The 12878-nt window shown below is 32.0% G+C and overlaps 1 protein-coding gene across 2 annotated transcripts; it reads right to left on the reverse strand.

Moving 5' to 3' along the window:
- Positions 1-7339: 7339 nt before the first annotated feature.
- Positions 7340-11527, reverse strand: LOC121121732 (uncharacterized). Of its 2 annotated transcripts, none has more exons than XM_040716702.2 (6): positions 9681-11527; positions 9473-9609; positions 8750-9400; positions 8202-8675; positions 8020-8138; positions 7340-7605 (listed from the first exon to the last, which is right to left on the reverse strand). In XM_040716702.2, exons 1-6 carry the CDS (start codon positions 9803-9805, stop codon positions 7414-7416), a joined length of 1698 nt encoding a protein of 565 aa, XP_040572636.1. In that variant the 5' UTR covers positions 9806-11527; the 3' UTR covers positions 7340-7413. The 2 variants fall into 2 exon arrangements, with proteins under 2 accessions (XP_040572636.1, XP_040572637.1); XM_040716703.2 differs by lacking the exon at positions 7340-7605 and adding an exon at positions 7687-7962.
- Positions 11528-12878: the final 1351 nt, after the last annotated feature.

The following is a 12878-nucleotide window of genomic DNA, read 5'->3' on the forward strand; positions in this document are numbered from 1 at the left end:
TATCTATGCAGATAATCTCAAGAACATCATTGAGAGGAGTCAAAGTGGCTCCTTATAGTCCCAAAACCAATACTTTTGATTATTCGTTATGGCAGTATTTATGTTTACTACTATTATTAATTGTGTATAGAAATATATGTGTGATACGCGTGTACCTATGTAGAAGTATCTCTTATTCATTCCGTGCTTATTATAAGAATATATCCGTGATAGGATTGAATAACGGTTGGCGTAGTCGATAGTTTAAGCAGAAAAGACCAAGCACTGTGAGACCATAGGTACTCAAGACTACTAGGTGAAGAAATTGATCCAGCCACTGAACCTTCATTATTATTTGGCCACCCTTCTCTGCACACTATTTCCCCATTGACTATGCCATTTGAGGTGTAGTCGAGAAGATAACCATCCTAGCATTTACCAAAATTTGGATGCTCTCAATCAGCAGTGGGTGGACATTTACAAGGCCTTCATTCAGAAGTGCTGAAGCTCCTGTAGCCACAGTTTGGAGGCCAAAGGAAATAATTTTGAAACTTAGAAAGGTATATAATAAACAAGTCTGTGAAAAAGCTTCAATTTTATACTCTTTTTACTGTATCTCTCTCCATTGAAGGATTACTCCAATAGTATCAGCAAAGGTTAACAGAATTGAATAGAGAAATAGCTGACTATAATGGAGATGGTATTTTATACCATATTATGGAAAATAATAAAGTACCAACTGTGTAAATTTGTTGTTTGCACCTTGTATATAGGAATTTGCATTGGAATCAATGGGAAAAATGATTATCTAACAACATATGTTGTTTGAGTTTATGCATTTTTTTTGTACATATGGTATATCGGGTGAAACCTGGGAATTTACATAATCAAATGATTCCAAATTCGATTAATTTTAGGTGATTTACTTAATTACATCCGAATATTTATTGTTTTTATCAGGTACAGATTGATTAGCAAAATAATTTTTTAATTTTTTTCCATTAATGAACAAAATACCATTGAAGCAGAAAACAAGGCAGAAGGTTTCGACATACACATTCCCACTGAAATTTCAAAGCAAATTGGTGTATCCAGGAAGACTGTTTACAACATAGAAAATAAACTGGAATATGATGGGTGGGAACATTGAAGGGAAGGATGGCCCTGGTAAGAAACCTAGTTTTAAGTCGAAAATCCTCAAAAAACACATTAAGGAAAACCCAACTACATCAAAACCAAATAATTCTAAGGTTCTTGGAGTCTCACAAACTGAATTTAATGGAACAGTTGGAAAATTTGGTGGTAAGTACTTGGTAATGTTGAAGAGGTATTTACTTACAAACAGTATGCTCAATCTCCCACGTTAGTTTGTAAATTTCAAGTTTCCACCCGGTACATATTTGAGACAAATATTTTCATGGGAAAGGATGTCAAGGAAATGGTGCATTAGGGGTGTCGAACATACGACTGGTCTTGAAATTCAGTCAGGGAACAAATCTACATGATTAAAAAAATATTGTTATACATAAATAAGAATAAAAATCTTTTCAATAAATACACAATTTTATACTTTAAAAATGGGATGTACTGGTACATAGATAAAGATCAATATAGGGGAGTCAAAGGGTGTCCATTAGTAATTCGGAAGCAAGGGGTTGGAGGACCATACCAGGGTGTGGGTATATATGATGTAAAATCTGGCTGGTGATTGTGGGGCTACAGATAATCTGGGGTAGAGGTATGCCCCTTTATATTATGGCACTCATAGGCTTTTCTCTGACAAAAGGGATAAGATAAATATAAAACAAATTAATATTTTGTAAATTTGCTATAGAACTGTTCTTTCAACCAAATCCTCAGAATACCTAAAATCCACTATAGAATGATAGTTTAAAACGTTCACAGTTAAGAAAAAGTGCAATATATTTACAGAATCAATGTTATGTAGACGACTTTACAATGATATTTTGGAAAAGTCCGTATAAGACAATAAAGTCAATCAAAAACAAGTTTGGGGTCGTATATAATCATTCTCTAAACTATCCGGGTTGTTGATGAATGAAGAGAAAACTGAAAATATCATTCATTATAACAGGTTACATGGAAAGGCTTGGCCTCATTTTAAATTGAAATCAAAGTTACAACTCTTGGAATCTTGGATAGGCAAAGGAAGTTGCTAAATGAATGCAAAGAGATTTGTAAGATAATTTGGAAAACAACTTCTTACTTATCTTCTTTCAATTTAAAAGTATGGGATTAGAACAGAGCATGGAATATTTATATTATTCCTAAAGTAAAGCACCACTTCCGTGTTACACCTTTCAACAAGAATATCACTTGGGGAAAATTATGTATAGAAAATTCCAACTTGAATTTATTAACAAAAAACTTAAACCACTAAAGACCCATTGAACTTAGGGGCTTGGGTGTGATGGATTCGTTTTTCTATGAAAATATCTTAATTTCTATTGGATTAAAAAGTTATGGAAATATAACGACTCTTGGAAAATTCATTTAAATAAATTCTTAAAGCTAAACCACGTGGAATTTCAGGTAGGGACTTTGGATGTTTATTTAGTATACTCGTTATACTCAAAGTGTTTTAAAAATTTTTGTGATGGTGTTGGAGGTTGCATAAGCAAAAGTGTTGTGTGTAGTATAAACTCCAATATTGCTGCAGATGTTAACTTGAAAGATTGTCTAATGGATAAAATGGTTTTTGTCTTATATTCATCTATTTTTGGGGAAAAACAATTTAGTAAAACGTCCTCTCGTCCCTTTTAAACTGAAATCATGCGATACAAGTACTTCCTACTTGAGAAAACGTATATAACCACCAACCCTTAACACCATTCAACGCATATTTGGAACAACACATCATTAAAAAACGTAGCCAAGAAAGTCTTAAGACAATCACCGATAGATTTTTTAAGTTGAGCAAAAGATAATTTAAATACAGAATACTATCCGGGACTCTCGAGGTTGCTGCCAAGTATTTTAATGAGGAACGGGGCATTTGCTTCTTCTGTCCATGTTTTAAAGAAACAACCAATCATATTTTGTGGGAATGCCAATCTTTATTTAAAATTTATGGGGATATTATTAAAAAGGTTAGTATATTATTCAATAACCAACTGGGTAAAAAAGATTTCCTCTGTACTTCAAATAATAAGAAAGTTGATGCAATTGTTATTAAAACGCAATAAATAGTTTATAAATTACGGACAGCAAAATAAAACAACCTCAATGGAATTTTACATATTCCCAATCTTTATGTAAATGTCTTATTGAAAAATTCAACTCTTTTATTTTTATTTCATCGTCCAATTAATGTTATTTCTAAAAATGTATTTTAAATATTCTTGATTGTGTTGTATTACAATGAGATTGTTAATGTTAAAATGTATGGCAATAAAGGCCAATAAAAAATATTAAAAAAAAACGATAGAAAGAAGATTCCTCTGTTCTTTTTCAAAGCTAGCAGTAAATCGGCCAGGAGGCCTACTATAAAATGCTTAGGTAGGCCATCTTACCATGACTGAAGAGCAACTACTCGGAGGGTAACCACGTGTGGACTCAGGACGACACCCTCTCTCACACGTCTTCCAAGTGCAAAAAGTTATGTGCACATAATATGGCTCGATTCTGGTCCAAAGTGATATGCCCCCCTTCCTCACCAGATTGGAATCCACTGGACTTTTCTATATGTGGCACTTTGGAGAGGGAAACCAACAGGACCTTACACTCAAATGTGGACTCACTGAAGTCCTCCATAGTGCCTGCATGGGGCAAATTGTCAGAGAAGTTCTTCATCTACTCCTGAATGGGCTTCAGGTGACATATGAAGGCTGTGATTGATAATGAAGGTGGTCATATTGAGTCAAAAAGTTTTGCAGATACTTTGTTTACATGTTTTGTAAACATTTTTTTTTACCTATTATTGAAAATATAACATTATTGATGTATTTCTAAATCCATCTCTCGAGTATTTGTTTTGCTGCCCTACCCCCTGTATATGTATTGTGGATTGGAAAAATTTAGTTTACTCAGAATATGAAGGGACACACACACATCCACTTGCCAACTATGCCTTTATGATATACATACCCCTCTTTTCAAGTGAAGTCAACGTATCCCTTTTCTTACACATACCTGGTTTAGTATATGTTTTTCTATGGTCTAGCCCATAAAGAAATAGGTGAATACATAGAGATGACAAAGGGATTTCGATTGACAGTTCAACATATTAAGGCTATAGTAGAAAAAAAATCTTCCGTCCATAGCAACGAATGTCCCCTATGGCAAATGATAGAAACAAAGATACAATAATACCTTGAAATACAAGAACCACAGCATGCAAGCATTTATTAAAATACGAGATGGTCGAGAGTTTGCAACAGACCGCTAGAGTTACTTCAAGCTTAATTGTATTAGTTATTTATTTTGGGATAAATTGATTTGACTGACGTGATGAATGGTAATATAATTACAATACTTTCCCAGCTCCAATTCTATTTGAAATGTAGAAGATTCTGCTCTTTATGGCAGTATTTTATTTTCTCCCCAACTAATCATCATAAATTTATATTTTTTGTCAAACTCTTATTATTTTTCGTTGATTCTTGAGGAGATCGGATGTCATATAATTGATATAATTATTTAGTAGTTATTTATGAGTATACTCATCAAAAACAGAGAACAACACTGAAGATTTCTTGGGGAGTTATCTTCTATATTAAAAAAAACCACATTTGTTTATTAGTCTACCCCTAATTACTCTGGTCAATGCCGGGCAACACAACTAGTATATATATATATATTAAATATTACCATCATTCAGGAAGTTGTATTATTTTGCCGCAAGACTGCGCCCCTTTCATCGTTTTGTAAACAAATGAATGCCCCATTACATGACTTTAAGAATAGATAAATAATGTTTTTTTCACGCAGCGTAATGATAATATTTAATGAACATAATTGTTCATTTATGTCACAATTTAATGTCACTTTTTTTCATATAATGTCCGCATATAATAAATACGTCATAATATACATATTGATGTGTTTTCTTGTACCACAACTGGTGGATTGATTTATTGGTAGATCACGTCAATAAAGTTTTTTTTTTTTCTTCCATATACATACAACGAATGAAGGCATATCATTTTTGTTTCTTCAAAGCATATTTACTTTCTAATAAATATCTAATACTCTAATTATCATCACATGATCTTTTCGAATTCTAAGTAGCACAAAATGATTAACTTTCATTTTAATTAACAGTTAAATTAATCTCTTATTGATGATATAAATCATGTTGAATTTTTTTCTTCTCAATGTTACTGACTTGTTCAATTTGTTGTTATATGTATGTCCATAGAATATCAAAGTGTAGCCCTAGTGGAAGTGATATGTGTTCAACAAAAATATACAACAGGTAAACTGCAAATCATGGAGTACATCGTTGCCCCCTTAAATTATGAAATACAGGGTGCATTATTTTTTTTACTACTGAAGTAAATATTAAAAGCTCTCTTTTTGACACATAGCATCATATATTTTTTTTTAAATTGGGATTTTATTAAAATTTAATATAAAGATTAAAATAATAATAAAATACATCAAGAGGGATTACGATAAAATTAATCATAAATAAACTTTATGGTTTGAAATTAACCCTTCGATTAGAGCCCAACCCTTCAATATTAACAACTATTTTTTTTTTACAGACTATATAATAATATACTAATGTCTACAACTACAAAATTTTAGTACATTCAATATGAAAATGATAAAATTAAAACAAACAACAACAGCTATGTCTCTGATGTTCAGGAATCTACTTACTAAACATTGAAGGGTTGAGTAGAACTTACATGACCATTCTGAGAAAAATCAAAAAAATTCTGCAGCGTATTTTCATTCTCTATCCTCGCAACGGGGGATCCTGAAGGAAAAGGTTGCGTATCTTGCTGCAGATGCAATAAAAAATTTCCTCAAAGAGTAAAAGCTTATTGGACACCCAGAAGTGAGGCAGCTACCTACATCGTATTTGGTGTGGTACAAGTGCCTAATTTTGACCCCAAAATCCCTTTTATAAAATAAAATAACAAGTAATTAGTCTTGGGTTGGTCAAAAAATGACTACTGTTCTAATAATCCGTATTGGTCTTTAATCGTAACTATAACAGCTGAAATGACGTAGTTACTAAACATGTCCTTCAGGCTATTCAACATAACTTCTTTCAAGAGACAAGATACTTGAAGTTTAAATTAGGATGTGTTTGGCTAGAACTGATATGTTATGTTCTACCTATAATTCATTACTTTCTTTGTTTTTATATTATTCAGTCCTAGCTATAACCAAGTTGAGAAACGTCATTAAGCTTTTAGGACTGATATGCAGGACTGAACTGGAAGGGGACTGTAGTCTTCAGTTCGTAATAAAGACCTACACAACACTGTTCAACAGCAAAAATGGATCAATAACAGCTTAGTAGAATTTAATCTTCTAATTCCAAATATGGCCTCATTTTCTCTCTTTAAGCCTCGTGGCCTTCAGAAAAAGGCCATCCATTTTTAACTATTTTCGGCCATTTTTAAGATTCAAAGCTATTTAAAGCACTTGAGTTTGAAGATAGGAATAAATTATGTCAATAGATATTAAAGCCTAATGTTAAAAAATTCAAAAACCTTTTTTAAAAGTCTGCATCATGGCTATAACTCGAGATATCTTTGTTTAAAGTGACAAATACTTAGGTCATTTTTTATTCAGAGGTTCATAGCTTCAAGACGAATATATTCATAAAGTTTCAAAGTATATCATATAACAAAAAATGTGTAGCCTTTTTCTGAAGACCACGAGGCTCAGCCAGAAAAAAAGGGCTATATTTGGAATCATGATATTAAATTATACAAAGTTGAGCATGTGCTGTTCTAGAGCATAAAAAAAGTGTGATTTTGTTGAATAGTGTATTAGGTATTCCATTTGACAGTGGAAGATGTAAACACCCTTGTGTGTATGTGAGGTTACATCATTGAAGCATTAAATGTGATGAGAAGGTGGAGACAATATATAGGTGCGCATGTAGGAATTAGAATGTAATGGATCATTTAATATACTGTATATTTATAAACTATATCTAGGTATATATAACTTTTTTTGTTGAATAAAATAATGGAAATTTGTCTACTACAAATAGATACAGTTCAATATTACAAAACAACACAACAATAACAAAAGGCATTGAACAACGGTACAGAGCTTTCCATCCTTTTTTATTCTCTCCTTCCATCAGCCCTCCTATTCCCATCTTGAGTTCAAATATATACGTATGTATTTCTGTCTGTATTTTTCTTAAACAGTGCGTAGTATCACACACTCTACGATCAAGGAGTGTCAAAATGAACTAGGATTCAAATCCCGAGGAAACTCCTACCAAACTCGAGGATCGTTTAATCTGTTTAGAAATACATTGAGCATGGGTATCTCGGAAATGGAACTGGATTTACTCTTTGACGTTGAGGACTTGGCACTGAAAGTTGTCGAGGCTGTGTTCGTTAACTCTGTAGTGGACTTTGATGTTATCTTTTGAGCGGATGCTATAGAGTGTGTTCCAGGTGATTTCTACATAATGTTATTGATGAAAATCATTGATTATGTATGTGTAGAGAGGAAGAAGAAAAAAGAAGTCTAATTAATACAAAATTATTCATAGTGTATAACGACATACATATATTAATTTTACGATTCTGTAGCGTGTGCGTATAAGTATATATAGTATAATATGAAATGACTTGGAAATAACAGGAATATAAATTGGTAAAACGACAGAGTCATTTAATCAAACATTTGAAGAAAAAATAAAAAAATACAAGAAGAATAACATATTATAGAATTCTTAAAGAGTTGGCCAGCTGAGGAAGATGCTTTTGATAGTCATCTCATTATTAGTATCCAGATGTGTTAATTGTCCAAATTCATCTGTATTTATACATATACTTGTGTACATTTTAATTGAAATCAATCAAAAAAACTTACATGTGATGACTGCGAGGGTCGGAAGTCCTCATCATGTCTTATGTTATATTTTTTGGAGGATACATTTTTAAGGGATGATGAGGACTTGAGTCTGGCTCTATACGAAGACTGAGATACATCTGCAAAAAGAAATATATTAAAATCACAGGCTCGAATGAGAATATATTCTTTAAGATTATTACAGTATTCATCTTCGTTTGAGCTTGAGCTGGTTGTGCTTGAGGTAGCTACTTGGCGAGCAGAAATGCTCCTGGATCGATGATAGGACTCAAATCGAACGGAATCATTGTAAAGAGATGACTCACTATCGCTATAAGCAGAGAAATTGCTTGAGCTTCGACTAAATTTACTTGAACTCGATAAATCTGTTCCTTGGAGGGGAGGGATTGTCATGGATTTAGAATGACTTTTATTTAAGCGAGGGAGACGAGTCCGAACGGCCGGGATTTGATCGCTAGATCTATGATAAGAAGGCTTAGAATAAGAATTATTTTGATGAGGGTAGGAATGATAATCTTCAGATGATCTTCGTTGAAATTTACAATTCTTGCCGGATAGATTATGCTCAGAAATAGAGATAGAGGTAAGAGTGGAACTACTCTGAGAGTCCACTATCTTACGATCTTGCTTCGAAACTCTTCCCTTATGCTTGTGTCCTATAATAAAATTGATTATCAAAAAATATTTCATTTTACAGGACAAGCTGACACAGGATGTCTCAACTCCCTACCTCTTAAATGAGCTTGTAATTGATGAGAGGAGTTCACAGAAATTTGGCACATTTCACATTTCATTTCTGTGGCTGCATCATCTTGACTAAACTCTGCTCCCGAGTCTTGAAGTTGTCTAAATACTTCCTTTGACTTGACTTTACGAGCATGTCGAGATCCAAGTTTGTGGTTATGAAGGATATACCGTGTGGGGAATGACATGCAACAAACGTCACAATAGGCCTTAGGATTGAATCTATTTCGTTTCTTTTGATCAAGTTGTTTAGACGGGTCGATGTTTTTATCTGGAGCCTTAGATGGGACATTTATGTTAGGAGGTGGCAAATGAAATGTCGGAGGAGGAGGCAAATTAGTGGATATTGGTGGAAGGGGCGTAACACATTCAAAATATCCTTGTTGTGCAGTTGGAGAAGCAGGAACATAGTGAGAACATGGATGATAGAAACATGATGAGGTGCAAAGCTGCTGCGTGTGTGGCGTCGTGGTTGTGGTATACGAATAGGTAGGATTTGGAAGAGTTATGTAGGATATAGTTGGTGGTGGATGTGGAGGTGGAAGGGGTGGAATTGACGATACATGAAAAGGAGATCCTGAGGATCCTGGTAAGATGATCTCTTCCCCATTTCTTTTTTCACTTTTCGATTTCTCAACTAGGTAAATGAACATGTTAGTTTAATTTTATTACAGTAAACAAAAAGATGGATGGGCAATGAGATCCTTACTTGTTTCCATGCAGAAATGAAGGTACTGGAGGCGTTTGTCATGCTTTTTCCCATTTGCATGAATTTCAGCTTGACGGCATGAGTTGAGTTGAATATTGCATACTTTACAGTAGTGGGGTATTGCCTTGGATCCGTTTCTGAGATAAATAAGAGGAGATGAAACATAGGTAAGCTCAAATGGGCATAATATAATATGTAAATTCCTTACGTGTTACTGGGATATGGATCAAGTATCGTAGGACATCGACAATCTTCTCCAGGATTATCATATATTGGCGGTGGGGGCTTTGTCTTTTTAGATGGAGCACTCGTAGTTAAATCCGAGGACTTCATCTTAAATAAATTCGTATATTTGAATAGAAAAAGGAGAGAAAAAAAATTAAACTACGATATCCCACTCATCACAAAAAATCACTGAATGAAGTATTATTGCTAACTAGAGTCAAAGTGAAATCACACGTTTATTTTTCGGCCTTAAGAAAAAAAAAAAGTATCCCCTGAGTTCTAGTATTTTAAAGGTATATAATTTTGTCTTGAGCTCCACTGAGAGGAGCGCCCTCTCCATGCCTTCATTTTTTTATTGTAGTTATTATTATTATGATTTCAAGTTACAAGAAGACCTTAGTTTATTGCCTTAAAAACGGGGATGGTTGGTTTCACCCGCAAGCCTTCTCAGGCGTGCGATAGAGCTAAACAACGGTGAGTTTTATTTTTTTTGCTACGGTTATCTTGACCATTTCTTTCGTGTGGAATGCTTCTTCTTATATATGTTGGTAGGTTGGTTGGTTGGTTGACCTATTTTCTTTAATAGGCAGACAAAGTATGCATCCATTTCACTTTCATTTCAGGTTCATTGCTAGATTTTTATTATTCCTTGCTTGCTTTTTTCTAAAGGTGTAGTATATAGGTACATAATAGTAGTAGCATGTCGAGGCAGCAGGAGCAGGTGGATGAGAATGAGTACCAAATGGGAATAATATCTAATCCAGAATCATACATTTGTGTGTGTCAATAACTTATACAATCACATAATGGTCACTTTTCTGTACAGGTAAAGAGAGGAAGAAGGAAATATTTCGATAAAAGATTAACCTTGGACAAAGCCACTCATAATGATGGACTATACAGGGGCGTACCCCAAAATTAAGGATTTTTTAAAAAGATTTCTTTGCTTAAAATAGTGTCATTCGGGCATAAATATTTGTTTTCAAAAAAAATAATTTTCTGTGAATAGCTATGGATTTTTGAAATTTTTTTCAAAAAAGATTAATATTTGAAATTTATTTATAACAATTGAATTTTTAGAATTTTTGGAGAATAGCTATTGTTTTTCTATTTTTTCAAAAAAAAAATTGCAAAAACAAATCCCCCCTCCCAATAAATAAATATATATATATTTAATCTTGCAAACACCTCTCTTAAGAGTTGTGACTAGTTAAGTCCTTCCCATTATTTTTCTCCTCTTGGGGTGTCAAAGGAAATGACAATGAGTGGGACAAATTTCAAACCAACCATATTCAATAACTACACGGAACAAATTCAGTTGATCACCAAACCTCTTTTTAAATCTTGGTTTTGATAAATACAAATAGCCCTTCCAGAAAGTAATACTGGAATTACTTATATCAAAAAGAACTGTGGATCATACTTCTTTTCTTTGAAAAACTATCCTCCATTTTTATGATTTTATTTTTATGATCACATCGGGTACCTTGCAAATTTTCACTTCAAATACCCAAAATCACATCCTCACAGTAAAATAATGAAAAATTAATTGATTATTATTTGAAAGCCCATATCAGCGCCAATATAAATTTCTTAAATCGAATAAAGGTATTAAACTATTATTAAAACTTTTTTCTATTTAATTTATTCTGCAAATTTGAATACAAAGCCTATAATTGACTCAAGTATAGACTATATGTGTATATGAATTTAAAAAAATAATTGGGATTTTCAAATAATCCTTGATTTCTTTAAAAGTTAGTTTTAGTGTTGATACACCACATATTTAGTTTTTAGAGTGCAATATAAAATAAAATATCGGAAATATACATTTATATTACCTATCATAACTATCTAAACAAAACACAAAGTAATATAGAAATATTAAATAGTTCTGAGTTAAATTGAATTTTAAACCAGAGAAACTATATTTCTCAAAAGTCAAATTCAAAAAATAACATTCAAACTATTAACAAGGTTGTCCGCAGGCGGTGGGCTGAAGGTGTTGTAGCCCCTGTCCAAAATAAAGATTTTTTACTTTCTACTATAATTTTAAAGTTCAGGAACTTTAAAAATTATATGAGAAAATGGGGTAAATATTTTTTCATTGGGGCAAGATCTGCTGCAGAGTAAAAATTTAATATTTGAAATTTTTTTCCGAAAAAAATTAATTTTCTACAAATAATTATGGATTTTGAAACTTTTTTCCAACAAATTAAATTTTTTGTTAATAGCTGTGGATTTTTAATTTTTTTCCCAAAAAGTTAAATTTTCTTCAAATAGCTGTGAATTTGTAAATTTTTTCCAAGAAATTTACTATTTAAAAATTTTATTTTTGAAGAAATAGTATTTTTCTATTTTCTTCTGTGTATTTTTGAATTTTTTTCCAAAAAAATTAATTTTCTGTAAATAACTGGATTTTGAAAGTTTTTTCCAAAAATTAATTTTTTGTTATTAGCTGTGGATTTTTAATTTTTTTTTCAAAAAAATTTGTACATGAAATTTAACTTTCTTTTTTTTTCAAAAAATTAAATTTTCTTCAAATAGCTGTGAATTTTTGAATTTTTTCGCAAAAATTTAATGTCTAAAAATATTCTTTGTAAAAAATAGTATTTTTCTATTTTTTCCAAAAAATTTATCTTTTAGTAAATAGTTGTGTATTATTGAAATTTTTTTTTCAAAAAAATTAATTTTCTGTAACTATGGATTTTGATACTTTTTTCCAAAAAAATTAATTTTTTGTTAATAGTTGTAGATTTTTGAATTTTATTTCCATGAAATTCAATTCAAAAAACCTCCTAAAAAAATATATATAATCCTGCGGAACCCCCTGATTATCCATGAAAAATAAGTCACAAATACTTATGAGAGAGTTGAAACACAATTTCGAATGTTGCATGCTCTAACAAACATTTACATTTATTGTAACTAATGATTGTATCCGGATATTTATTTGGAATAAAAGTAAAATTGCGTTTCTTCAAATTATATTAATACATAATACATCATGTTATCTTGATTCACCTTGGTACAAACTAACGCTATAAAGGTTCATTATACTTGCTAATAAAAATGTTCCGACAAAAGAATATATTCACTAACTAGCGACGAACTTCATTACTTCTCTCAACCTTTCCTATGTATATTTAAGGGATGAGGTTTTGTAAGTCATTATAATAAT

The sequence above is a fragment of the Lepeophtheirus salmonis genome, chromosome 7, assembly GCF_016086655.4.
Source record: "Lepeophtheirus salmonis chromosome 7, UVic_Lsal_1.4, whole genome shotgun sequence".
NCBI classification, from domain to species: Eukaryota; Metazoa; Arthropoda; class Copepoda; order Siphonostomatoida; family Caligidae; genus Lepeophtheirus; species Lepeophtheirus salmonis.

What these genes read in the sequence shown, in the direction of transcription:
- LOC121121732 (XM_040716702.2), bottom strand. Translation starts at nt 9,805, where the DNA reads ATGAAGTCCTCGGATTTAACTACGAGTGCTCCATCTAAAAAGACAAAG. An exon ending in ATTACAAGCTCATTTAAGAG is followed by an intron (nt 8,676 to 8,749) that starts GTAGGGAGTTGA and finishes ATTTTATTATAG; the next exon opens with GACACAAGCATAAGGGAAGA. An exon ending in GACCCTCGCAGTCATCACAT is followed by an intron (nt 7,606 to 8,019) that starts GTAAGTTTTTTT and finishes AACATTATGTAG; the next exon opens with AAATCACCTGGAACACACTC.